General features: G+C 43.2%; 2 protein-coding genes across 9 annotated transcripts in view; one reads left to right on the forward strand and one right to left on the reverse strand.

Moving 5' to 3' along the window:
* CHEK2 (checkpoint kinase 2) overlaps window positions 1-16,884 on the reverse strand; it is a 38,409-nt gene extending 21,525 nt beyond the window's left edge. The window contains exons 1-8 of one of the 4 annotated variants that reach the window (XM_019977141.2): window positions 16,808-16,884; window positions 15,574-15,740; window positions 14,141-14,438; window positions 9,153-9,277; window positions 8,887-9,034; window positions 6,125-6,215; window positions 1,948-2,056; window positions 102-155 (exon numbers count right to left, since the gene is read on the reverse strand). In XM_019977141.2, the coding sequence (XP_019832700.2) occupies window positions 102-155; window positions 1,948-2,056; window positions 6,125-6,215; window positions 8,887-9,034; window positions 9,153-9,277; window positions 14,141-14,432 (819 nt within the window). In that variant the 5' untranslated portion in view covers window positions 14,433-14,438; window positions 15,574-15,740; window positions 16,808-16,884. The remainder of the gene's footprint in view (window positions 1-101; window positions 156-1,947; window positions 2,057-6,124; window positions 6,216-8,886; window positions 9,035-9,152; window positions 9,278-14,140; window positions 14,439-15,573; window positions 15,741-16,807) is intronic. The other 3 variants (XM_070769773.1, XM_070769774.1, XM_070769772.1) reach the window with 3 other exon arrangements.
* Window positions 16,885-17,064: 180 nt separating this feature from the next.
* On the forward strand, window positions 17,065-27,951 carry HSCB (HscB mitochondrial iron-sulfur cluster cochaperone). 5 transcript variants are annotated; one of them, XM_070769778.1, is made up of 7 exons: window positions 17,216-17,355; window positions 18,902-19,076; window positions 19,322-19,418; window positions 20,205-20,294; window positions 20,869-21,013; window positions 26,351-26,398; window positions 27,812-27,951. In XM_070769778.1, exons 2-7 carry the CDS (start codon window positions 19,036-19,038, stop codon window positions 27,901-27,903), a joined length of 513 nt encoding a protein of 170 aa, XP_070625879.1. In that variant the 5' UTR covers window positions 17,216-17,355; window positions 18,902-19,035; the 3' UTR covers window positions 27,904-27,951. The 5 variants fall into 5 exon arrangements, with proteins under 5 accessions (XP_019832704.2, XP_070625880.1, XP_019832703.2 ...); XM_019977145.2 differs by lacking the exon at window positions 18,902-19,076 and having other exon boundaries at window positions 17,065-17,355; window positions 20,869-20,974; XM_019977144.2 differs by lacking the exon at window positions 18,902-19,076 and having other exon boundaries at window positions 17,069-17,355.
* Window positions 27,952-27,956: the final 5 nt, after the last annotated feature.

Genomic DNA, 27,956 nt, shown 5'->3' on the forward strand with positions numbered 1-27,956 from the left:
AGGTTAATACTAGTTTTATTACACTGAAGTGCTTTGCACTCTCCCCATTTTTTGAGATAAAAGAATTTAAGTATGTGTCATGTTTTTATAGTAGTACTTACATGATTTAGTTTCTTCAAAATTTCTATTTCTGTCTCAACATCGAGTGCCGGATCCTTTAATAAAATAACATTAGTTTATTAATGATAATAATAGCCAATATGCAGAAAATGTTTACAGTTAAACTTAGTTGAGTAAAGGCTGCCTGAGTTCCAAACTCAGCACTGTTCTTACAGAGAAATCAAGGATGAATTACACAAAAACTCACCTAAAATCACTTTGCAAAATGCTTGGTAAATAATAAGCCATTCAGTAAGTGACTAGGCTCTATGCCAAGCTCTTTATCTAAAACGGTCATCTCATGTAAGCCCCATAATCCAAGTGAACTGGGCTCTGAAAGTATTCCCATTTGACAGACAGAACAAGGCTCAGAGAAAGTAAGCCACTTTCTGCAGTTCCCGCAGCCAGAAACAAATGTGTTCCCACTGTTCTTACATTGACCTGGTAAGCTCTGCTTGTCTCATCAAACTGAGGAATTGTTTACATTTGTAAATATAATACAACAAGTAAAAACCATAAAGGAGAAGGTATTCAATTAAACTGTGTAAAGAAAACATAAAGTCACATTTCTCATAATTAAGCAGAGCCAGGTTCCAATTTCAAATGCAAGCTGAGATATTTACTGAGACTCTAAAGGGAAGAGGAAGCTTCAGGGTAGAAAAGTCGCTCTCCGTTACAATTCCAGAAGAATGACTCGAGTTACTCAACCTCACGGGCTACACCCTCTACAAGCAAAGAGGATATAGAATTACATATTTATGTAAAATGGACTTCAGCGAAGAAAGCCAGATGTTTAATTTTAAAAGCCAGCCTCTTCCTGTAAGCCGGTAAACTCATTACCAAGGCCGGGTATACTCTGATGATAGAGAGCTCTAAAGAATATGATGGGATTTGAAAGATGAAATTAAAACATAAAATTGTGCTCCAAGTCATTAAGAATCTGTTAGGTTATTTTCTTCCCCCCAAAATGGAAAACAAACCCAGAATCACAGGGGAAAGATCTATAACAAAGTGAACACTGAAAGGAAATTCCTCTTGCTATGTGAGAATGCATTGTCTAGGGACCAAAAAAAAAAAAATCGATCTTTAAGGAATGTAAAGCATAATAGCCAGAAACAGCTGGCCACAAAGGAAAACGTGACTAGAGGACACATTTTATATTACTTTGTAGGGTCATGTGTTGAAAAACCAATACATTTGGCCACTCCACCAATGCAGTAAGTATGTATTACAGGAAATGTAAAAAGTGAATGGTTACCATATAAAGAGACCATATAATTTAATCAAGATCTTTTAAAAATCTATAAACATGGAGGTATTCATTGCCACATTATCAGGAAGAACAAAGAATTAGAAATTATCTCAATGACCTAAATGATCAAGCAGAGAGATGGATGAATAAAGTGTGATAAAGCTGGTGAAACAGAGACTCAATCATCCAAAAGGATATAGTAGGGAAGAGTTTACGCATTAATGCTTATGTGGAAAAGCAGAATACAAAACTGTATACAATACGATCTCAGCCATCTAGAAACATGAGTTCACAGGAACAAAGACCAGAAGGAAAGGGAAAACTAAAAGCAGCTGTGGGGTTCCAGCAGCGGGGATACAGCGGGATTTTTTTTTTCTCCCCTAATTTCCTTTCGTTTATTGTAAAAACAGTCTTGTAACAACTTGGAAGGAAAAAAAAAAAGTTCCTGCTATGTGTATTATTATGTACAACCAAATATTTTTGGAAACAAATTATCTGTGTTTAGGTTAGTTCAGTATACCCAAAATTTTCCAAAGTTCTTCTGAGCGGTAAATTCTTTATGATGGGGCCAAGCAGCCACCAACACAGGTACTTACTGCCTCTCTCTCAGAGCCGATAGCAAACTTCCTCTTGCTAATGATCTTTATGGCCACTTTCTTACATGTCTTCCTCTCGAAAGCTAGCTTCACCTCACCACAGGCACCGCTAATAGGGAAAAATGTAAAAAGTGATTGACTGTCACAGTGTTTTAAATCCTGAGACCCACCACTCTTGAACTGGCCTGAGCTATTTCAAGTTAAAGACAGTCCATTGTCTGTTTTCAGAAACCTCACCAGGGTAAGATGTCAAGGGCATAAAGGAACAGGGACCATCCAGCAACAAATTTGGAGTCAGCTCCAAATTCCACTTTTTGAGCCAAGCGATATAAACCTAAATCTTACTGTCCCTCCAGATTGTGAAATGCTCAGAAAGACACTAAAAATAAATCAGAGAGAAATAACTTCTCCCAGAGGCCAGAGAAAGATCAAATATACAACCAAGTCCTAGCTTAAAATGAATGCCTGCAACAAAGAATATTAAACAGCATCTGAAAATAAATTACTTCCACTCATCCATTTCTCTTTCTTATTCTCTGTCTTCAAAGGAAATGCATAAGCAGTTGATGCCATGAATTGCACTGTAAATAAAATCACTAAGAAACCAATAGTATCCCAGGAAACTGCTTGCAGCAAGCTCCTCAAGATTCGCAATTAACTGGGATGCTGATGCTAAAATGCAGGACTGCTACCCAGGATGGCACCCAGTACAGTTAATCAAGTATCAAGCCCTCGTTACCTACCTGCAGTAGATTTTTATAATCATTGGGTCTGGGGATGGGGTGAGAGGGTTGCCGAGACATCTGTTTTTATGTATCGTGTATATACATAAAATTTGCCATTGTAATCATTTTAAAGTGTACAATTCAGTGGCATTAAGTACATCCACAATGTTGTACAACCATCATTTCTATCAAGTTCCAGAACTTTCTCACCAGCACAAATGGAAACCCCATACCCACTCAGTGTTCACTCTCCATTTTTCCTGTCCCTGCTGCTGCTAAGTCGCTTCAGTTGTGTCTGACTCTGTGCGACCCCATATGGAGACGGCAGCCCACCAGGCTCCCCCATCCCTGGGATTCTCCAGGCAAGAACACTGGAGTGGGTTGCCATTAGCCCCTGGCAAATTCTATTTCTCTCTGTAAAGATCTGCCTGCTCAGAATATCTCCCACCAGTAGATTCATACAGTATGTGGTCTTTTTTCCAACTTCTTTTACTTAGAATGTTTTGAAAGTTCAGCCATGCTGTATCAGTATGCTCATCAGCATGTTCATCCGTGCATGTATTAGTATTTCATTCCTTTTTATAGCTAAATAGTAGCCTGTTCTATGGATACATCACCGTTTGTTTATCCATTCTCTTATTGATGGACACTTAGGTCGTTCCCACCTTTTCGCTATTGTGAACAGAGCTGCAGCAGAACATTCATGCACAAGTTTTTGTTGAACATCTGTTTCCAATATGGGGGGTATATACCTACAAGGGGAACTGCTGGGTCATATGGTAATTCTATGTTTAACTTTTTGAGACAACATCAAACTATTTCCCACAGTGGCTGTACCATTGTACATTCCCAACAGCACTGCATAAGAGTTCTAATTTCTCTGCATCCTCACAAACGCTTGTCATCTTCTGTTTCTTTACTACGGTCATCCTAGTGGGTTTGAAGTAGCATCTCACTGTGCTTTTGATTTACATTTGCCTAATGACGCTATCTTCTCAAGTGATTTTGGGTCACTTCTATATCTTCTTTTGGAGAAATGTCTACTTAAATATCTTGCCCATTTTTAAATTGGGTTCTCTTTTTGTTGTTGAATTGTAAGAGTTCTTTACCTATTCTGGATATTGAGTCCGTATCACTTGTCAATATATATATCACTCAATATATATATTGATATCTCACTTGCAAATATTTTCTCATTTCATATGGGTTTCACTCTCCTGACAGTGTTTTCTGACATGCAAACTTTTAAAATTTGACAAAGTCTGGTTTTTCTATTTTTTCTCTTGCTGCTTGCATTTTTGGTGCCATTTGAGAAACCACTGCAAACTCGATGATCATAGAGTTGTCTCCATGTTTTCCTTTTACAGTTATATAGGTAAACCTCTCACATTTAGTTTTTTGTTTCATTTTGAGTTAACTTGCATGTATGGTATGAGATAAAGTTCCATGTAACTATGATTTTTAAAAATCTACTCAAAACACTTTCTAATTCCCCTTCTGCTATGATAACAGTCACCTTTTGCCTGAGAAAACTTTGTTGAGTCTAGCAGAGTACCTATAGTAGTACAACACCCACTCCTGGGACTATGGGGTAGATGTACACATAAAATTGAGCCAATTAGGGATTTCTTTGGAATCAAATGCTGATGTTGGGAGAGAAACAATTCTCTATGCTGTAGTTTCTAGAAGAAAGAAAATATGAATATGAGACTCCTGGAAGGCATTTTTCCTGACACCCAGAGAAAGTAATTCTATGGGAGAACAGCAAAGAATACAGGCATCAGGAGATGGAGAAAAAGCCCTGGTAACATTTCAGTAACCCTCAGACTGAGCCACATAAAGCCAAATAGATAATTAAAACATAAGAGTGAAATAAAGCCCTAAAGGCCTCCTGGCCCAGTCATACCAGAAGTCAACTGTGCCCCCGTATACCCAGTTATAACAGCCAGTAAATTTATTTTGTTACCTGGCTCATTTCTGTCCCTTGCTAAAAGCTAGAGAATTTGTGTTGAATCCTCCCTTAGGAAAAACAAGAGTCCCAGACATTTCTTTAGGGTTGACACAAATTTGGCTGCGAGCTTCTAAGCAGCCAATGCCAAATATGGGAACACAATGAGCTACTGAATTTAATGTTCATAAACTGAAATATCTCTCGCAAATAATCATAAAGAGTACATTGTGCTTAATTCTCTGTGGCAGGAACGTGAGTGATTATCACCTTCTCCTATTTTCTTTCATGTTTCCGAAAATATCAATAAACAGAAAGTCTGTCGGGGATAGGGGAGGGCTGGGAGGGTGAAGGACATCGGGTGCGTGGTAAAGGTGTCCTAACACCTTCCCTAAGGAAGTGGTTCTTGATGGGCAACCCCCAAAGGGCCCTAAGATCCATTCAGAATGCCCACAAAGTCAGTACTAGCTAGAGAATGACACGAAGACATCATTTGCCTTTTTCTCTCTCATTTTCTCACGAGTGTACAGTTTTCCAGAGGCTACATGGTATGCAGTATCATAAAAAAACACAAGTGAAAAAGCAAATATCAGGCTCCAGCCACCATCTAGTAAGCCAGGTATGAAACAGATTTGTAAAAATGTGAAGCTTTCCCTCTCTTCTCATTAATCTTTTCTAAAATAATTATTTTTCATTGAAAAAAAATGTTATTTATCTTAACATAAGTGACTATTTTTTAATGAATTAACAAATATTAGTAACATGTCTCCATTTTAATTTCTGGGCTTCCCTGGTGGCTCAGTGGTAAAGAATCCGCCTGCCAATGCAGGAGACATGCCTGGGTTGGGAAGATCCCCTGGAGAAGGAAATGGCAACCCACTCCTATATTCTTCCCTGTGAAATCTCATGGACAGAGGAGTCTGGCGGGCTACGGTCTGTGGGGTTGCAAAGAGTCGGACATGACTAAATGACAGAAACAATTTTAATTTCTAACACAGTAAATTTCAAGACCTAAGTCACACGAACAAAAGCTCTTTGACGTCTTCAGTAATTTTTAGGAGTGTAAGGGGTCCTGAGACCAAAAGATTTTTGAGAACTTTGCTATTCAATGGTCAGCTCCATTTCTCTTCCCAAGATGTCACAATTCTGAAGAACGCAGAAATGCAATAAATGTTTCTTTATGGAAGGTAATGAAAATGTTCTAAAATTGATTGTAGTAAAGGCTTCACAGTTCTCTGAATATATGAAAAACCATTGAATTGTACACTTTTAAATGGGTGAATTATATGATATAAAAATTATCTCAATAAAATTGCTTTTAAAAAGAAAAAACTGTTCAACTGAAAATGATCAAATAAATCAGTAACATACCTATCACAAATAGGTACCCTAAAATATTTTCTATACATAACAAATGCTATAAAATCAGGAACAAAAAGCTAACCAGTGACAAACATCTAGAAAGAAATTAAGTGCAAGTTCCATAAGAAAACAAAAAAGTTACCTTCCAAGAGTTTTTGACATGATGTATTCGTCTCTTAATTCCTTAGGATACACTGACTGATCATCTACAGTCAGATCAAAAAATACAAAAACTAAGGGGAAAAAATGGCAGAGACAAGTCCCATTAATCCATTTGATAAAGAGAAGATAAATGGTCCTATAACTTAGTAAATGTATGGAGTATAAGACAATCATGCTTAGTTCCATTTAACATCTAACCCCAAAGAAATCACTAGCTAGGCCAACGGATATCATGAAACCCTTGAGAAATGATGGCAGCAAGTTTCATTCCCACAATGGAAACACAGTATCATTCTCACTTCACGGCAAGAAACTCATATGTCAATGCTGTGCTTAGTCACTGACCTCAGAACAGTTATCAGCTGGGCCCAGAACCAAATGCCAAATAGTTTAAATCTAGAAAATATATTCAAGGCAAGTAAATATCCAGATAAAAATAAAGCCAGAGGTCACCATCACTAATATTATCACCTTTCAGTCATTTCTACCTTTACCTAGCTGGTATCTTACAGCGCAAACCATCCTGAACTTACTTGTAAAATTAAATAACACTTTCCCCCCAAACCTCCTTTATTTATTTACTATTTGGCCTACATCTGAGAAAGAGTACCAAAAAAACTGCTCATTTCATAATTTAACCATCCACTGGTCCAAACCTGCAGTCAGTTATTAAACACTACAATTCTACAAAATGGTACATTTGCAACAGCCTATAATATCAGGAAACACTGAAATTTGTGAAGACCCATGAGTTTCTCAGATTTCAACTGACAGGTCTTAACCACTCTGGAGTAACCTAGAGAACCAGTGTCAGGCAGAAATCTGAACCAGCTCAGCACATTTCAATGCAGGCTGGTCCCCAGGAGGCAGAGACCTGCCTAATGAATGAGACCTGCTGGCCACCGAGGATACAACCGTTCCTCTCTGTGGATATTTATGAACCTAGATGTTATAATGACACCCTAGATCAGTGGATCTGAGGGGCTCTGAGATGTATTTTTCCCATGTATTGAGGTCTACTTCAAAGGCTGCAAACTCAGTTGCCTACAGAAGCCAGAAGGTCATGGAAATAGGTAAGGCTGGGGTGAGTGTTAGATGTAGGGCAGTGAGTGGGGACTTCTGAAGGAGGCAGCCTCTACTTAGCACCTGCAGATCCTTGAATTAATGGACGATAGGCTCAAGTGTGGCCAGATAGCCCATCTTTTCAAAGAAATCTGGATTTTCACATTAAAGCACACACATCAACCAAGGCCTAATAAAATATCAATAGGCCAAATGCGGTCTGCAGAGTACCAGTTTGATCCATTTCAATCATGGCCAGCTTCAGACTACATAACACCTCTGTTCAAATTAGAAAAGGTGCCCTTTGCTGCTAAGTCACGTCAGTCGTGTTCGACTCTGTGCAACCCCAGAGACGGCAGCCCACCAGGCTCTGCCGTCCCTGGGATTCTCCAGGCAAGAACACTGGAGTGGGTTGCCATTTCCTTCTCCAATACATGAAAGTGAAAAGTGAAAGTGAAGTCGCTCAGTCATGTCTGACTCTTCGCGACCCCATGGACTGCAGCCCACCAGGCTCCTCCATCCATGGGATTTTCCAGGCAAGGGTACTGAAGTGGGGTGCCATTGCCTTCTCCAAAAGGTGCCCTTTAGATAGAACAATTATGAAAGGATGGCACACCACTTGTCAAGTAGAGGACAGGCCACATTTTAGTGCCTACTTGCCCCCTTGACTGGGTGCTTTCAAAACAGCAAAATCCTGTGCAGCTGCCAACTGTAATTATCAGATAGGAAACAAAGTGGAAAACAGAAAACTAGGGCAATCAAAATGTACACCAGGACGGCAAGAATAGCCATAATCCCGAGATGCTGTTCTGAAGACTGGCTGCAGGAGAACCACCTGGGAAGGATTTTTAACACCCCTGGAACTGGTGGATCAGGCTCTGAGGGACAATGCCTCCGGGAATCCGTATTTGTAAGGTGTCACCCACACAAACAGATACTATTTCACATCATCCAACCCTCAAGTTTTGGGAAGATCTGTGAGGTTTTTTCAAATTAAAGAAACAAGAGTATTGCTCTTGTCCAAGGTTTTAAAATCACTGTGAGCCATGTTTAATTCTGTAGGTTGTTTTTTTTCATCCCCAATGAATGACAACTGTTCATTTCAGATGTGATATTCATGAAGTTTTAGGAACAGCTGCGTATAAAATGCTACCCAATGGTGATGATAAACATTTCCACTTTCAGAGGATAACCATGCAATATTTAAGGTGGAAGATCTAAACTGAGACTCTTACAGGGAAGCACATAGCCTAATGCCGGGCTATACATAATAGCTCAACAAATATATACAGAAATTAATGTCTAAAAGGAACAAAGAAAAGGAAGAATGAGGAAGGGAGAGAAAAAGGTGGGGAGGGAAATGAACTAATGGCCTAAAATAATTCATTGATATCTAAGGTTGACGTAATTAAACTGGATCAATTAATGAATGATAAATTAAGCAATATGATTATTTAAAGCATATGGCTTTAAATGAAATTAATCAAACCAATCCAACCTTAGAAAATCTGTCTTGATAGAACTTTTCATAATTAAAAAAAATGCAGCTAAGATTGAAATGAATCTTGAATGCTAACCTACTTACTTTATTTACCTAAACCATACTCTGCAAAGGACAGTGTCATTTTTCCTTTTATACGGGAGGAGAAAGTTCCAGTAACCAGAAGATAATAATATTACCTTTATTACTCCATACTGAAAGTGCAATTTCAGAATTGTTACTCAAAGGAAGGCGTCTTCCTTTCCCTACAAGCTCTCTATTTACAAAGGTTCCATTCCCACTGTGATCTTCTATGTATGCGATGTAAGAGTTTTTAGGACCCATTTCCTAAAATAGAGAACATTTCATTTCAAAGTTTTAATGGTGGGGTGTTAGAGTCGGGAGATAGCTGAGCGTGACGTCTAGATGACCAGTTTTCCCAAATGTATGGGTATTTGACACCTACTCTGAAGATCCGAAAGTGCTTCTTGCTGTATGTCCGGTATTTATCGGTGCTTTTCAGCAGGGGCTCATCGAAGCAATATTCACAGTTTCTATCCCTCCCGAACCAGTAGCTGTCATTAATACAATCTGCAACACAAAAGCACACATCAGAGGGCTGCTGAATTTCATGTCTCAAACACCTTTTAAAACTACTTATAAACATTGAAACATACATTACCATGAGTAAAATAAGATAGGTAGTGGGAAACTGCTGCTTAGCACAGGGAGCTCAACAGGTGCTCTGGGACAATCTAGAGGGGTGAGATGGGGTGGTGGGTATGAGGGAGGTTCAAGAAGGAGGGAATACTTATGGCTGATTCATATACTTATGAATACACTTCAGCCATATACTTATGGCTGATTCACGTTGTTGTATGGTAGAAACCAATACAACATTGTAAAGCAATTATCCTCCAATTAAAAAAAGACTGCTCAGAAAATCATGACACAACATGAATGAACTTTGAAAACATTATGCTAAGTGAAAGAAGCCAGACACAGAAGGACAATTACGATTTCACTTATATGAAATATCTACTCAAAAGACACAGAAAATAGGTTACAAATTAACAGAACTCGATGGGGAACAGACAATCTCTTCAATGAATGGTGCTGGGAAAACTGAATAATCACATGCAGAAGAATGAAACTGGACCCCTATCTTACACCACTCACAAAAATTAACTTGAAACAGATTAAGGACTTAAATAGAAATGAAACTGTAAAGCTACAAGAAAACAAATGGTCATTTTGTGATGTGATGAAGGTGTTAGCTAAGGCCATGGTGAGGATTATTTTGCAATATATATCGTGTATCAAATTGTACATCTTAAATTTATACAATGTTACATATGTTAGTTACATATGTTTCAGTAAAGCTAGGAATGGGAAAGGAGAAATTACCAAAGGAAAAAATTTTGGAACTAGATATGTGGAAGTACTGATGCCAGTGAACTGTATTTGTTACTGTTGTTTAATCCCTAAGTCATGTTGGACTCTCAGCCTCCTATGTCCATAGGATTTCCCAGGCAAGCATACTGGAGTGGGTTGTCATTTCCTTCTCCAGGGGATATTTCCAACCCAGAGATTAAATCCCTGTCTCCTGAATTAGCAGGCATCAGATTCTTTACCACTGAGACACCAAGGAAGCCCAACGAACTGCATACTTCATGGTTAAAATGGCAAATGTTTATGTTATATATATTTTATCACAATGAAAAGAAGTAAACATTAAAAAAAAAAAAAATACTAAGGGAGCTTCCCTAGTGGTCTAGAGGTTGAGAATCTGCTTGCCAATGCAGGGGTCAAGGGTTCAATCCCTGGTCTGGGAGCTTCCCAAATGCCGTAGATCAACTAAGCACCGAGTGTCACAACTACTGAAGCAGGGCTCTAGAGCCCGTGAGCCACAGTTACTGAGCCCCCGCTGCAACTACTGAGGCCTGTGCGCCTACAGCCTCTGTTCTGCCCCAAGGGAAGCCCCTGCAATGAGAAGTCCATGCACCCCAACCAAGAGTAGCCCCTCTAATCACAACCAGAGAAAGCCTGCGTGCAGCAATGAAGACCCAGCAAAAGCAAAAATAAATGAATTAAAAAAAGAAAAAGAAATACTAAAGTACATAGCTTTTAAAGTGCAAGATTTGTGTCCTGAAAATTACAAAACACTGTTGAAAGAAATTAAAGACCTAAATAAATGAAAGATATCTCATGTTCATAGACTGGAAGACTTAATACGGTTACAATGGGAACAGTATCCAAATTGATCTACAGATATAACCCCAGAGGCCTTCTTTGCAGGAAGTGACAAACGTATCCTAAAATTTCTATGAGAAAGGAAAGAACCATAGTAGTCAAAACAATCTTGAAAGAGAACAAATCAGAACTCACTCTGGATTTCAAAACTTACTACAAAGCTATAGTAATTGAGACTGTGGTGCTGGCATAAGGATGTACACATAGATCAATGGACCGGAAGTCCAGAATTAAACCCTGACATTTATGCTCAAACTGATAAGGACAGAGTAAAGGGATAAAGTAAGTGATTAAATAGTCACGCTAGAGGACTGTAAGTAGAAAAAATATGAGAGACCCCTATAAGTTAATGATTACTCAAGAAAGCAGGTTTGCTAAATCACAAAACCAAGCAATCTTGCTTAGCAACAAAACCATGTAACAGAAGCACGAGACACGCCCCCAAACAATAAAACAATAGTGGTGTGAACCCACATCCTGGCCAGCGAGCTCAGTAAGTTAATGATCCCTGGGACATGCTCTCTGCTCACATGAAAACAATTTGTGGACCTAGCTTGACCATGCGGAGAAGGCAATGGCACCCCACTCCAGTATTCTTGCCTGGAAAATCCCATGGACAGAGGAGCCTGGAAGGCTGCAGTCCATGGGGTCACTGAGGGTTGCACATGACTGAGCGACTTCACTTTAACTTTTTACTTTCATGCATTGGAGAAGGAAATGGAAACCCACTCCAGTGTTCTTGCCTGGAGAATCCCAGGGACGGGGGAGCCTGGTGGGCTGCCGTCTACGGGGTCGCACAGAGTCAGACACGACTGAAGCGACACAGCAGCAGCAGCTTGACCATGAAAGGACAAGAAATCTCCCCTGCTAAACATGCAGGAGGAGCTAATGATGGAAGCATGACATCTACTCAAGAAAAACAAACACGGTCTTCTCCCCTTGCCCACTTTTTTTTTTTTTTTTTTTTTTACCATAAAGCTACAGACTAGTAAGTTCTCAGTGCAGCATCTCTCACCTACCCCACTGGTAAACCTCAGAAGTCCCCTATTCTAATAAGTCGCTTTATCTATCACTTTGCCTCTCACTGAAGTCTTTCTGTGCTGAGACATAAAGGACTATGGTACCAGGAGCTCTTCGGAGCCTCCCTCCCCCTCAAAAGGCCACCAAATGGCTTCAAAATGATCTTTGATGAAGGTATCGAGACCATTCAAAAAGTCTCTTCAAGAAATAGTTCTTGGACAACTGGGCATTGCCATGACAAAGGATGCACTTGGACAATACCTCATACCAAGTACAAAAATCAACTCAGGGATCAGTATAAGAGCTAAAACTGTAAAGTATTTAGAAGATAGGGTTTGAATCAATAACAATAAAGTAGCTCCTCTTTATTCAGCAATTACTTTATTGTTATTCAGTTGTTAAGTCATGTCCAACTCTGTGCGACCCCATGGACTGTAGCACACCAGGCTCCTCTGTTCTCCAGTATCTCCTGGAGTTTGCTCAAATTCATGTCCACTGAGTTGGTGATGGTACCTAACCATCTTATCCTCTGTCACCCCCTTCTCCTATTGCCTTCAATCTTTCCCAACATCAGGATCTTTTGGCCTTATATGGTCAAAGTATTGGAGCTTCAGCTTCATCAGTGCTTCCAATGAGTATTCAGAATTGATTTTCTTTAGGATTGACAGTTTGCTCTCCTTGTAGTCCAAGGGACTCTCTTATATATCAAGTTCTCCCTTTTAAAGGAGATACATCCTACATCCAGACACAAATGTAAAGAACAGTCTTTTGGACTCTGTGGGAGAAGGCGAGGGTAGGATGATTTGAGAGAATAGCATTGAAACATGTAAACTATCATATGTGAAACAGATCACCAGTCCAGGTTCGATGCATGAGACAGGGTGCTCAGGGCTGGTGCACTGGGATGACCCTGAGGGATGGGATGGGGAGGGAGGGGGTAGGGGGGTTCAGGATGGGGAACACACGTACACCCATGGCTGATTCATGTTGATGTATGGCAAAAACCACTACAATACTGTAAAGTAATTAACCTCCAATTAAAATAAATTAATTAATTTTTTTAATTTTAAAAATTAAAAAAAAAAAAAGGAGATACATCCCACTTCACTCTTAACACTCCTGTGTCCCATTCACCATACATCAGCCCTAAGCCTATCTTAAAAATATGGCTTAAATGAGTAAAAAGTAGCTTCAAATGTTTACTTCTTTTTTTTTTTTTTCAAATGTTTACTTCTAAATTTAAAGTTATACATATGAATATTGTTATATTATTTCTCCACTTTTTACTGTTTTTTCAAGTCACCAAGTTGCACATGATATAAAAGGAAAGGTGATTGACAAGGTACAAAATGGTACATTAGTCATTCATTTCCTTATATTATTATTCTCTATTCCATAAACATCAAGCTCATTTTTTAAAATGAAGTGTATTGTGCGTATTTCAGTTGTGTTTGACATTGCAACCCATTGGACTGTAGCCCTCCAGGCTCCTCTGTCCATGGGATTTTTCAGGCAAGAATACTGGAGTGGGTCGCCTTCTCTATCTCCAGGGGATCTTTCCGCCCCAGGGATAGAACCCACGTTTCCTGTGTCTCCCCATTGGCAGGCTGATTCTTTACCAGCTGAGCCATCTTTTTAATGAAGAGGTCATTTTAATTCGAGACAGGAAAAATACTAAATAAGACATACTGAAAGCAAAGTCTCACTGTTGGAATCAGCTGTCAGAGTGGATGAGTATGTTTAAACAGCAAGGTTGGCTATTTTGAGATAAAAACAAATAACAGGGAGTCAACAAATAACCTTCTCCATCCTAAGACTGTAACACAGATGCTCTGAAACTGCTGCACCAGAGCAGGACTGAAGTGATGACATTTCTGTGATTAGACAACAAATGTTTACAAGTTTGCATGAATTAACATTTTTCTAGGGAAAACATCCACAACCCTCCTCAGATGGACAACACATGGCAGAGGCCAAATCAACATTTGGTGAAAGAATAAATGAAGGGGATCCACAGCAAGTAAGAGCCAGTGCATGACCCAAAACTGCCTTCTCAGTTCTGTCTTTCACCACCTCCAAACTCCAGAATCATTCCAGGAGTGTCTTAGGTTATCTGTTGCAACAACTTTCTGTAACTGTTTTTCTGAGCCAAATATTGCACTGCATAACAAAAGATCTTACCAAGATTGGAGAATCCATCCTGAAGGGCCCATAATCGAGCCCAAGGGGCAGGGACAGGCTCCTCGGGTTCTTGGTCCTCCGGAATAGAATAGAGTTCCTGCGTGGACACTGTGTCTAAGGAGCTCAGCGTGCCAGAGCTGGAGTGGGAGGACTGGCTGGACGTGCCCTGGGACTGTGACGAGGAGCTGTGTGGCTGCGAGGAGGGACCCTGGGACTGTGAGAAGCCACCCTGGGACTGCGGGGAGGCGCTGCCGCGGGGCTGCTGACACTCCACATTCGTCTCCCGAGACATCACCACCTCAAAAATAAGTGTCCCACAACCAGGTGAGTTTCAAGGAACAAGACTTAAAGGTCAACGAAGAAGGATGGGCATATTACAACAGCCAAAACAAAACAAAAAAGAAGATCCAGGACAAGCATGCTCTGCAAAAATTAAAATTCCAACAGTCTACAGCCATCACTCTTCTGAGCTCAGTTTTTCTTCAGATTATGTTCACCTAATAAGTTTTTTGTGTGACAGCCACAAACCACAGGGGAAAGAAACAATTTGAAGACTATAAATAAGTGAAAAAACAAAGATACTGAATTGGGGAAGGGAGAGAATCATAACAGGTTACACTCATCCAATTGTTAAAAATTAGAAATGGTGGTCCCTGGTGGTCCAGTGGCTAAGACTCTGTGCTCCCAATGCAGAGGGCTCGGGTTCAATCCCTGGCCAGAAAACTAGATCCCTCATGCCACAACTAAAAAGATTCCACAGGCTGTCACTAAGACCGGGTGCAGCCAAGTAAATAAATAAATATTTTTTAAGAAAAAAGAAATGGAACCTAAAATGTATTCACTAATACAATCAACACTGCACTTAAACTACATAGGTATTTTCGGAAAGCAAAGAAGGGGAAAGGTCGGGTGGTTTGGCATAGATGATGAGCAAAGAAAAATTGTACAGAAATTGGCTGCATCACCCCAGGGGTGACATTTACATAAAATGTCACTGATGCCCCTTACCCAAACCAGCTCCTGGAGGGTAGGACCCAAGTTCATTCTAGATTCCTAGACTCCAAACTAAGAGCTGGGCCACTTAAAGAAGCAAAACACTAAGACAGCTCTAAACAATCCCACCTAGCCCTTTGTCATGCTAATTAACTATGTGGCTCATCTTTTCAGCATCCCAAATGACCTCCCAGCACAACAGAAAGAACTATTCAGACATATAGAAGATCATAACAGAGGGTCCCACCCTTGTTTTAGAATTAATTTCACAGTTAAACCCCAATAACAGAACCTACAGTAAAGTCAAAGTAACTTTCAAATCCTAACTTTAAATCCCTAATCTGATTTTTTTTTAAGGGCTTTCTCTCCAGAACTCCACACTCAGGCTACCCCTCAAGGAAAATATAGTAAACATGACCGACACAGATTATTGCATTTACATAGGCCTTCCAGACACAAACGTCCTTCCAGATGCAAAAGTCTGGTGAGGTTTCCTCAAAGTGCACCAGGGAGGTGCTGCCAGAGCTTCGACTTCAGGACCTGATGCTCTGATACCACCTCAGCCGAGGTGTGACCTCCTGCGGCTTTGGAGCAAAACTTCTCCGCCCTGAAAAGTGGCAAAAGACAGTGTGTCAAGAGGTAGCTGCTATCATCACACCTGATAAAAAGGGTGCACCACACCAGGACTACATGGGCCTCCGCCATGTATAGTGGAGAGGTTATAAGCAAACAGATTCGGAGTCAGCTAAGTCAGCTCTTCGCATGACCTTTAGGTAGATCACAGCCTCTCTGAACTCAAAAAGTAGACGGAGCTAGAAAATCAAATGAGATGCTGCAGCAACGTTCTTTCAACCCCACCCCCTCAGTAAAGCTTGATAATCGGACTTTCAGGCCCAAAGAATCTGAAAGCAGAGAAAGGCCTTACAAGTGCAACACAATTTATTTTTCCTCAAATAGAGAAACTGAGTCCCAAGGAAGACTGGTGGCCCCCTCCCCTCCCTTTGCCACCCAATCCCCCACACTTGCTTATGGACACTCTCGAAGCATCTTCCTACACAAGTCAGTGTGCTTCCAGTTCCAGCAGAGCCTATTGAGAGTGGGTTCTCAATAGGCATTTTCAGATTGAACCAAACTATGATAATAATTGGGCTTCCCTGGTGGCTCAGACGGTAAAGCGTCTGCCTACAATGCGGGAGATCCTGGTTCGATTCCTGGGTCGGGAAGATCCCCTGGAGAAGTAAATGGCAATCCACTCTAGCACTCTTGCCTGGAAAATCCCATGGACGGAGGAGCCTGATTAGGCTACAGTCCATGGGGTCGCAAAGAGTCGGACACGACTGAGCGACTTCACTTTCACTTTCATGATAATAATTACTAACATCTTTAAAACTTTCCGCAGAGCAGCTTGGCTCTGATTCTGAAGAGCATAACTTTGTTCTTTCTTATCCTGTACTTCTGGGCCAGTTTCTGCTTGTAAGTAACAAGGGAAGTGAAATTCACCTCGAGGTTTGTCTACAAAGGAGGAAGAGTCTCCCACGCATTCCTCTCCCCCGCGCCTCCCCGAGCTCATACACAGGACGAGATGAAGGCTCGGGAGATTCAGCTCGCAATAAGACCCTGAGGACAGGATTCGAACCCCTAAATACCCAAAAGAAGCTCCCCACTATGACTCACCGCGTGAGCCCCTCTGGAAGAGTACAACCCAGAGCAGCCGCAGCCAGCGGAGTGGCGCTAAACCCGCGGATACAAACTCCACCCTCCACCAATCAAAACACCCCTCCGCTCCCGCCGGACCAATGAGAAGCAGCGGATGTGGCCGCCCCCGCAGCTTCAATGCTTTCTGGGAGTTGTAGTTTAAGCTGCAGAGCGGGACTCAGAATCCAGGTTTCCCCCGAGTGGTCCCGCCCTCCGCCTAGTTCCCCAGCCAATCATTAGCACAAGTCTGGTCAGGCTCAGGTGACCTCGGCGAGGCAGGCCGCCGGCCCGATGTGGGGCGGAAGGACCGGGGCCTTTCTCCGGCCGTCGGGGTGGTGGCCGACAGGGGTGCTCGGGAGAAGACTGCTAAACTGCAATGCTGCGTCGCTGGCAGGAAGCAGCTCCCCACGATGTTGGAACTGCGGCGGCCCAGGGGGCCCACCGCGGGGGGACCGGTTCTTCTGCCCTCAGTGCCGCGCGCTGCAGCCACCTGACCCGACTCGAGATTACTTCAGCCTCATGGACTGGTATGGAGGCCGTTTCCTGAAACGCGTCTGGACGTGCGAGAGGGGAGGGCTGGTCGGGCTAGGGGAGGAGGAAGGCTGGACCAGTCACACAGGTTGGCGGAGCCCTGGAGGACCGGGCTGGGGTGGAGCCTGGTCGAGAAGGATGCGTGGGATGTGCCTGGGGAGGAAATTAAGGGGCTGGCCTGAGCGAGGACGCTTTGAGGGGATGAAGACGAGAGGGAGTCTTGGAGTGGAGAGGCGGGGAGTGGATAGGGGAAACTGAAGTTTGAAGGCAGCAATGGAGGGGCGGGTTCTGAGAGAAGGCCAAGTTGAGAGGCGGGGCTTTGAGGGGAGGGTACTTGGCGCGGCCCTAGGGCTTCCCTGATAGCTCAGGGTAAAGAATCTGCCTGCAATGCAGGAGACCCCGGTTCGATTCCTGGGTCGGGAAGGTCTACTGGAGATGGGATAAGCTACCCACTCCGGTATACTTGGGTTTCCCTGGTGGCTCAGCTGGTAAAGAATTTTCCTGCAATGCGGGAGACCTGAGTTAGATCCCTGGGTTAGGAAGATCCCCTGGGGAAGGGAAAAGCTACCCACTCCAGTATTCTGGCCTAGAGAATGCCATAGACTGTATAGTCCATGGGGTCGCAATAGTTGGACACGACTGAGCGACTTTCCGGAGAAAGCAGTAGCACCCCACTCCAGCACTCTTGCCTGGAAAATCCCATGGACAGAGGAGCCTGGTGGGCTGCAGTCCATGGGGTCGCTAAGAGTCGGACACGACTGAGCGACTTGACTTTCACTTTTCACTTTCATGCATTGGAGAAGGCAATGGCACCCCACTCCAGCACTCTTGCCTGGAAAATCCCGTGGACGGAGGAGCCTGGTGGGCTGCCATCTATGGGGTCGCACAGAGTCCCACACGACTGAATCAACTTAGCAGCAGCAGCAGCAGAGCAACTTTCACTTTCACTTTGGAGCATAGAAGCTTGAAGTTCAGAATGTTTAAAGTTGGCTTGAGATTTTTAAGAAAGAAGTACAGAAGTGGTATCCAAAATATGAGAGTAAGAGCATGGAAAAACTTAAGGCTGTGGGCAGAATCTAAGGGAAAAGTGAGAACTGGAGGGTCTGAGAAATAAGTGTTTTTCCTATTTACACGGAAGGTCGAGGAGTTTGGAGAGGTGACAAATTTGGGCGGAGCTAAAGAGATAGTGCAGGCTCTGGGAATAAAAAGTGAAGGGGATTTGTTTAAAATAAAGTGAGAGGCAGAAATGAAAGGACCTGGGCCTTAGAAAAATAGAGTGTGATTCTGGAATGCCCCTTAACCCTGGGCTCTGGCCCCACCAGTCACTGAGCACGTATGAAGGGTCGCAGTAACACTACCCTGTAAGTTTTCAAGCATGCCAGTCTTGTTCTAACTTCAAGGTCTCTGCGTGTTCCCTGTGCCTGAATGCGTCTTTCCTCTAATCTCTGATTACTCCTCATCATCATTTAGGTCTCAGCTCAAATGTCATCTCTTTGTCCACTACATCTACCATTCTCTGACCTATTCTGTTTTCCTTTACAGTACCTAGCACTTTCTGGAATAGCTCTTGTCTACATGTTTATTGTGTCCCCCCTGAGAAGAGGAACCAAGCGCTGCTGCTGCTGCTGCTGCTGCTAAGTCGCTTCAGTCGTGTCCGACTCTGCGAGACCCCATAGATGGCAGCCCACCAGGCTCTGCCGTCCCTGGGATTCTCCAGGCAAGAACACTGGAGTGGGTTTCCATTTCCTTCTCCAGTGCATGAAAGTGAAAAGTGAAAGGGAAGTCGCTCAGTCCTGTCAGACTCCTCGCAACCCCATGGACTGCAGCCTACCAGGCTCCTCGGTCCATGGGATTCTCCAGGCAAGAGTACTGGAGTGGGATGCCATTGCCTTCTCCAAGGCCCATAGTATACAGATCTGTAAATATCTGATGCATGAGTTTCATCTCCTGATTTCCTTCCAGCAACCGCTCCTTCAGAGTTGACACTGTGAAGCTCCAACATAGATACCAGCAACTACAGCGCCTTGTCCACCCAGATTTCTTCAGCCAGAGGTCTCAGGTAAGCCTATTGGCCATCCCCAATCATTCCCTGGATGAGGAAGCTCCCCTCTAGGAGGTCATGGCCACCACTCCAATATTCTTCCCTGGAAAATCCCAGGGACAGAGGAGCCTGGTGGACAACAGTCCATAGGGTCGTAAAGAGTCAGACATGACTGAAGTGACTTAGCACAACAGACATAGCACAGTCATACCCAGACACATATGCACCCTGGGTGCAGTGGCCTGTGGTTATGAGATTACCAATTACCAGGGACAAAACTGGACAACCAGCTTTGCCCTGGGGCAGCCTGATTACAACCAACCAGGCCCTGGATTAATCCTACACTCAGAGCTTTTACCTTACTTCCTGCTGCTAAATCACTTCAGTCGTGTCCAACTCTGTGTGACCCCATAGATGGCAGCCCACCAGGCTCTGCCGTCCCTGGGATTCTCCAGGCAAGAACACTGGAGTGGGTTGCCATTTCCTTCTCCAATGCATGAAAGTGAAAAGTAAAAGTGAAGTCGCTCAGTCATGTCTGACTGTTCTCGACTCCATGGACTGAAGCCTACCAGGCTGCTCCGTCCATGGGATTTTCCAGGCGAGAGTACTGGAGTGGGTTGCCATTGCCTTCTCCAACCTTACTTCCTAGCAGAATTAAAACCCATTGTCTGAAAATTAAAACAGCTTATCCCACACCAGTTCTCCTTCCTTATGTGCTGGCCCATCAGTGTTTTATGAAACAGTTTGTGAATGTAAGATGGCTGATTTGCGTGGTAATATGACTATCTTCATTTCCACCTACAGAATGAAAAGGACTTCTCAGAGAAGCACTCGACCCTTGTCAATGAGGCCTATAAGACCCTTCTGGCCCCCCTGAGCAGGGGACTATACCTTGTAAGGTGATTTTCCAACCCTTCTATCATGACTGCCTGATCCCATTCTTCTGGGGGACAGCTGTTCCCCTGTATTCAACAGAAGAGTGCTTGAGATCTTAGCTAGTCTAGGGACCCATAATTAACCTCAAAAATACTACATGCATATAGTTTTCTGAGTATCTCTATAAACTTTACTTGCCCAAATGCCTTTTTTTTTTTTTTTTTTTACACCATTTGCTATAAATTTAAAGAATTAGACGGTACTGGCTTTCAGGAAAGAGTAATTTTTGTTTTGTTTAGTTGCTAGTAGAGAAGTGAGCACCTTAGAGTTTTAGGATTTAATAGAATCTTTACAGATACATAGTTCAACCTCCCAAGTGGAAGAATGACTTCTCTAGGGTCACATAGTTCCAGGTAGGAGAGTTCCAATACTCCTGTCTCAGTCCCAGTTTCATCACTGGGACACTTAAAGTTTTCTGTGTGAGTGACATTTTGTTCTAAAGGGTGAGAAGGATTTATGGTGAGTAGGATTTATGACTCTAGCCATAATTTCTTGAATTAAACTTAATTTTCCCTGCTTTATGCCCCAATAGCTAAAGCTCCGTGGAATAGAGATTCCTGAAGGGACAGACTATGAGATGGATAGTCAATTCCTCACGGAAATAATGGAAATCAATGAAAAACTTGCAGAAGCTCAAGGTGAAATTGCCATGAAAGAGATTGAATCTATTGTCAGAGGTAAAAGATAAAAATAGTACCAAATATTTTATATTGCTATTTTGAGTACACGTAGAGTCTAAGTCACTCAGTCGTGTCCGACTCTTTGCGACCCGATGGACTGTATAGGCCACCAGGCTCCTCCATCCATGGGATTTTCCAGGCAAGAATACCAGAGTGGGTTGCCATTTCCTCCTCCAGGGGATCTTCCCGATCCAGGGATAGAACCCAGGTCTCCCGCATTACAGGCAGATACTTTAACATCTGAGCCACCAGGGAAGCCCAAAGGCAGATTCTTAACCACTGGACCACCAGAGAAGTCCCTATATATGTAGAAGTTAAGTGGAAAATGCATATAAAGAGGACACATTGGTCTTCATAGTGATTCAGGGAATTTTTTTTTCTTGATCATACTGAAACCCGTTTTGTTAGACCTGCAAAATCCCTAATTCTCTGGAAAGCAGGCTTAAACTAAGAATGTAATAGTATTTTGTAGACCACAGTGCTCTTTCCTACCCATGACATCATTTGGATGATAATATTATCCCTGCCAAGAAAAACAGGCCTCAGAAATTCATGGAAATACCCAAAGTCACTCAGCAGATATAGCAGAGCAAAGAATGAAACCTTGCTCTTATGATCCCATATTGCTTTACTTTCACTTTATTCCATAGAGTGTCAGTCAGGGTTCTCCAGAGAAACAGAATCAATAGTGTGTGTGTGTGTGGAGAGAGAAACTTATTTTAAGGAATGGCTCATGCGATTGTAGGAGCTAGCAAATCCAAATTGTGTCAGATAGACCAGCAGGCTGGAAACTCAGGCAGAACTTCTATGTTAGTCATGAGGGAAAATTCCCTCTTCAGGAAAACTCAGTTTTGGCTTACTGTCTTCAACTGATTGGATGAGGCCCACCTGTGTTATTAAAGATAGTCTCTGTAAGGTCAACTGACTGTAAACGTTAATCACGTCTACAGAAAGCCTTCACAGCAGCATCTAGACTAGTGTTTGACCAGACAACTGGGCACTGCAGCCTAAACAAGTCGGCACATAAAATTAACCATGCCAAGTAGAAAAGGCTCCAGGTTTCTCACTCAAACTGTATGCATGTCCAAACTTTCACAAATGTTTATGGCGTGCCTACTGTGTATCACGGAGAAGGCGATGGCACCCCACTCCAGTACTCTTGCCTGGAAAATCCCATGGACGGAGAAGCCTGGTAGGCTGCAGTCCATGGGGTCGCTAAGAGTCAGACATGACTGAGCGACTTCACTTTCCCTTTTCACTTTCATGCATTGGAGAAGGAAATGGCAACTACTCCAGTGTTCTTGCCTGGAGAATCCCACGGACGGGGGAGCCTGGTGGGCTGCCGTCTATGGGGTCGCACAGAGTCGGACATGACTGAAGCGACTTAGCAGCAGCAGCAACAGCACTGTGTATCAGGCACTGTGCAGGACACTGAGAATCCAGCAGTGAACAGAAGGACATGACCTTGGGCCTTCAGGGAGTTTATATATTCCAATTCAGTGTGTCCCACATGGAAGTCTTGAGTGTCCGTCCTCCATCCCCCAAAATCAACCTATTCCTCTGAAGATATTCCCTTTCTAAGTGGATGACGCTCTGCAGTTGCTCAAGTCCAAAACACTGAATAGGCGTTCTTGACAACGTACTCCCCCTCCCCCCCATAGACAGTCTATCAGCAAGTCTTGAAAAACTGGCTTTCTTACTGCGTCTCAAATCCATCCATCCATTTTCACTGCCACCACCCCGTCCCAAGCTACCATTTTCTCCCACCTGGATGACTGGAGTAACTCCAGACCAGTCCATCTCTACCTTCAGTCTGATATATTCCTACACTATCACCTGTGTTGAAACCCAAATCTAATCATAGCACCCTTGGCCTTGCTTAAAAACTTGGAAGTGGCTCCCTTGGCTCCCCATCACTTTCAGGTTAAAGAGACCTGGATAACTGGGCCTCTGCTTCCTCTTGTTTGCTCCTTCCATTCCAGCCATGCAGGCTGCCTCCAGTTCTTCATCTGTACTTTCCACCTTCCTGCCCAGGGCATTTGTAGGTACTGTTGCTTCTGCCCAAAATCCCCTTCTCCTCCACCCCGTCTACTAACTCTTCCTCCTTCAGATCCGGGGGCAGTCCCCACTTCCTCAGGAAATCCTCAGAGGACCTCTGTCTATGTCTTTTAGCTGAGAGTACCCCTCTTTTGTAGGACTAATAATAGTTATAACCTTATTGTTCTATGTAAGATTATTGGCCCCACATCAGCCTCCCCTATTAGACCAGAAGTTCTGTGGAGGCAGAAATTGTGTCTGCTTTTTGCTTCTCTCACATCCTCAGCACACATAACAGTACTTGGAGTGTAATGAGGACTCAGTAAATATTTATCAAGTGAGTGAACAAATAACAAACAAATTAAAAGCAGTAAAATAGAAGTTCTGGTGGGGGAGCTGTCCAGTGGGGGTATATCAGCACTAGAGCTGTGTGGTGTTGGAGAAAGAGAAACTCAGCATTTGCAGTCAGAAGGTGCAGCTGCATGGCTTTGGCAGGCAGATCATGAGGCTCTGGGTGAGGTGGGCTTGGGTTCGCTCCCAACACTGCCACTGACTTTTTGTGTGACTTTGAGCAAAGTGCCTTCACCCGCTCTGAGCCTCAGTTTCGTCATCTGTAAAATGGAGACAATATTAGTACCCATTGTTGCAAGGATTAAGTAAGTTAAAAACACCCTGATGCTGGGAAAGATTGAGGGCAGGAGGAGAATGGGGCAACAGAGGATAAGATGGTTTGATGGCATCACTGACTTAATGGACATGAATTTGAGCAAACTCCAGGAGATAGTGAAGGACAGGGAAGCTTGGCATGCTGAAGTTCATAACGTCACAAAGAGTCAGACACAACTTAGCAACTGGACAACAAAGTGTGTAAAACACTTGATACAGAGTCTGGTTCATGGTAAGTGCTCAGTCAGTGGTGGGGGTTATTTTAGCTCTAGCGTTACTGTCTGGCTTTAAGCAGGTCAGATCAGATCAGTCACTGAGTCGTATCCGACTCTTTGCGACCCCATGAATCGCAGCACGCCAGGCCTCCCTGTCCATCACCAACTCCAGGAGTTCACCCAGACTCACGTCCATCGAGTCAGTGATGCCATCCAGCCATCTCATCCTCTATCGTCCCCTTCTCCTCCTGCCCCCAATCCCTCCCAGCATCAGAGTCTTTTCCAATGAGTCAACTCTTCGTGTGAGGTGGCCAAAGTACTGGAGTTTCAGCTTCAGCATCATTCCTTCCAAAGAAATCCCAGGGCTGATCTCCTTCAGAATGGACTGGTTGGATCTCCTTGCAGTCCAAGGGACTCTCAAGAGTCTTCTCCAACACCACAGTTCAAAAGCATCAATTCTTTGGCGCTCAGCCTTCTTCACAGTCCAACTCTCACATCCATACATGACCACAGGAAAAACCATAGCTTTGACTAGACGAACCTTTGTTGGCAAAGTAATGTCTCTGCTTTTGAATATGCTATCTAGGTTGGTCATAACTTTCCTTCCAAGGAGTAAGCGTCTTTTAATTTCATGGCTGCAGTCACCATCTACAGTGATTTTGGAGCCCAGAAAAATAAAGTCTGACACTGTTTCCACTGTTTCCCCATCTATTTCCCATGAAGTGGTGGGACCGGATGCCATGATCTTCATTTTCTGAATGTTGAACTTTAAGCCAACTTTTTCACTCTCCACTTTCACTTTCATCAAGAGGCTTTTGAGTTCCTCTTCACTTTCTGCCATAAGGGTGGTGTCATCTGCATATCTGAGGTTATCGATATTTCTCCCGGCAATCTTGATTCCAGTTTGTGTTTCTTCCAGTCCAGCGTTTCTCATGATGTACTCTGCATATAAGTTAAATAAACAGAGTGACAATATACAGCCTTGACGAACTCCTTTTCCTATTTGGAACCAGTCTGTTGTTCCATGTCCACTTCTAACTGTTGCTTCCTGACCTGCATACAAATCTCTCAAGAGGCAGATCAGGTGGTCTGATATTCCCATCTCTTTCAAAATTTTCCACAGTTTATTGTAATCCACACAGTCAAAGGCTTTGGCATAGTCAGTAAAGCAGAAATAGATGTTTTTCTGGAACTCTCTTGCTTTTTCCATAATCCAGCAGATGTTGGCAATTTGATCTCTGGTTCCTCTGCCTTTTCTAAAACCAGCTTGAACATCAGGAAGTTCATGGTTCACATATTGCTGAAGCCTGGCTTGGAGAATTTTGAGCATTACTTTACTAGCATGTGAGATGAGTGCAATAATTCCTAAATTTCCTCCCTTACCTGCTAAGGCCCAGTTAAAGTGAACGTTCAAGGGCATGAGCTAGATGGTTTTGGGGTCAGGACTTCAGAGCCTCCAGACTCCTAATCCACTGTTCTTTTTTGTTGACACCACGTTGCTACCAGAAAAGTGAGTTTCTAGCCACTGAACTAGGAGTCAGGTGACTTGGGGTCTGTTCCGAGCTCTTCAACTTGCTAGCTGTGTAACCACAGTACATTTTCCCAATACCTGTCATTGCCTATGATAGGGATATAATATATTTAAAAGTGCTTTGAAAGCAGGTACCCCCATAAATGATTAATACTGTCTATCTGGGAAATGCACTTATAAAATTCCTCATTTCCTAATGAGGGAATAATGCAAGCATGAGGGAGCTGCTCCTTTACTTCATCTGGCATCTTCTCTCTTCAGGTACGTTCTAAGTGCTAAGTCACTTCAGTCGTGTCCAATTGCGACCCCATGAACCATTGCCCAAAGGCTCCTCTGTCCATGGGATTCCCCAGGCAAGAATACTGGGATGGGTTACCATTTCCTTCTCCAGGGATCTTCCCAACCCAGGGATCGAAACTGCATCTCTTACATCTCCTACATTGGCAGGAGAGTTACCACTAGCGCTACCTGAGAAGGAGAGGCTGTATGATTTGCTAGTGGTTGCCTGATTCTATAACACCCTGCTGATGGGTGAGCCCAGCTTGTTGATTTTTCTCCTAGCTGAAACCTGGAAGACTTAGAGTGCTTGGTGGAGATAAGATATGTCCTTGTCCTTTTTTCTTTTTTAATGCTTCTATAGCCCTTTTATGAACTTTGGTGACTGCCCCTCAGACCTTGCGTGGGTGGGAAAACTCTGTAACTAGGGTCAGCCAGAGCTGCACGAAACAGGAGCTGCCACTGTGAACACGTAGAGACGGAGGTCAGGAGGCCTCGCCCTTGAATCCAAGCTCCCCGCTGTGCTGTATTCACAAGATGACAGAGGATTGTCTTCATATTATCAGTCTACTTAAATAGAAAAATTAAGATCTTGGTTTTCCTTTTCAGCTAAACAGAAAGAACTGACTGACGATGTGAGCAGAGCTTTTGAAAGAGGTACTCCCTTCATTTCATGACTTTCTTAAATATGGAAAGAAATTCTAAGCACTGAGATATAACCATTCGTTCAATAAGTAGCTATTACATGCCCATCCTATGACAGGTATGTGGGGAGCGATAAAATAGAGATAAGCCTACATTTCTGCCTTCAAGGATTCACAGTCTTGCTAGAGAATCCAGGTGTGTGCCAAGCCAGTAAATGTCCACTGAAGATGAGATGAGAGAAAATGCTCCCATTCCCCTTTGGCAAGTAGGGGAAGATAAGGTGAGGGATGTGGGCGGAAGCCAACCCAGACTGACCTGAGGGCAAGGCCACACAGTCAACATTTGGCAAAGCCCCGTCTTCTGCAGAGCCCATAAGGAGAAGCCCATGGCCCAACTGTGCTAAATTGTAAATATGGAGTCCTCACTGCTCCTGGCTCTCAGGCTGAAGAGACTAGATCTGTTTCTAGCTATTTTTAAGCAGGAACAGCCCATTCCCTCCATCCCTGTCTAGTGACACCTCTTAAATAAGACAATAATAGCCCTTTGGCCTAGGGATCATTCCACTGCAGGAAGGAGAAAGCAACTCATACTAACCCAGATAAAAGGAGGTTATTCTAAGGAGTTAGGGCCACCTCTCAGAATCTAGAGTCCCAGAGATGAGTCCATACAGTGTGATGAGAGCTGTTGTAGAGCAGGACCTGGAAAGTAGAAGCAGTCTGGAACCAAGACTGCCGTCCTGAATGTGGTGGCCTGCCGGTCCACTCCATCCTTCTCTCCCTGCACCAGGTGCTTCCACATTCCTTATCAGGCTTCAACCACCATATACCATGGGGGGAGAACTCTTGAAACACAACTTAGGGACTTCCCTGGTGGCCCAGCGGCAAAGAATCTGCCTGCCAATGCAGGGGACACGGGTTCGATCCCGGGTCCAGGAAGATCCCTCATGCCACGGAGCAACTAGGCCCATGCACCACAGCTACTGAGCCTGTGCTCTAGAGCCCCTGCTCCGCAACAAGAGGAGCCACAGCAATGAGATGGCCGAGCAACACAGCTAGAGAGTAGCCCCCACTCGCCACAACTAGAGTAAGGCCCATGCAGCAACAAAGACTCAGCACAGCCAAAATTCAGTAATTTAAAAAAACAAAAAAACCCAACCTTAGTTATACTGGGTATCATCCTGAAAAAGAATCAGCTTCTCATTTAAAGTCTGAATCCTGTGAACAAGGATGCTTTTGCTCCCTTTGGTTGTAAGTCCTCTGTCCCCGAGAGCAACCCAGGTGTTCCATCTCCCTCTCTCAGATCTACTGAGTAACTGATCAACCTTCCAGAGCCCGGCCCTCAGCTTTGATCCAGCTGCCTTGGGTGGAGTGATTTTATTCTTGCTTGAAATGAAGCCTCTCACATTAATCTTTCTCTTTATTTCAGACAATTTTGAAAAAGCCAAGGAACTCTTAACAAAGATGAGATACTTTTCAAACATTGAAGAAAAGATTAAGTTAAAGAAGATTCCCCTCTAATGGTTGCTAATTTTAAAGTTTTAAAAAATAAAGTTCTAGTGATTTCTCTCCTG

This window comes from Bos indicus, chromosome 17, assembly GCF_029378745.1.
Source record: "Bos indicus isolate NIAB-ARS_2022 breed Sahiwal x Tharparkar chromosome 17, NIAB-ARS_B.indTharparkar_mat_pri_1.0, whole genome shotgun sequence".
Taxonomy (NCBI): Eukaryota; Metazoa; Chordata; class Mammalia; order Artiodactyla; family Bovidae; genus Bos; species Bos indicus.

Excerpts from the sequence above, each read along its gene's own strand:
- HSCB (XM_019977144.2), top strand. The coding sequence starts at position 17,120 with ATGTGGGGCGGAAGGACCGGGGCCTTTCTCCGGCCGTCGGGGTGGTGG. Across the intron at positions 19,419-20,204 it reads TCTTCAGCCAGAGGTCTCAG|AATGAAAAGGACTTCTCAGA; the intron begins GTAAGCCTATTG and ends TTCCACCTACAG. Across the intron at positions 20,295-20,868 it reads TGAGCAGGGGACTATACCTT|CTAAAGCTCCGTGGAATAGA; the intron begins GTAAGGTGATTT and ends ATGCCCCAATAG.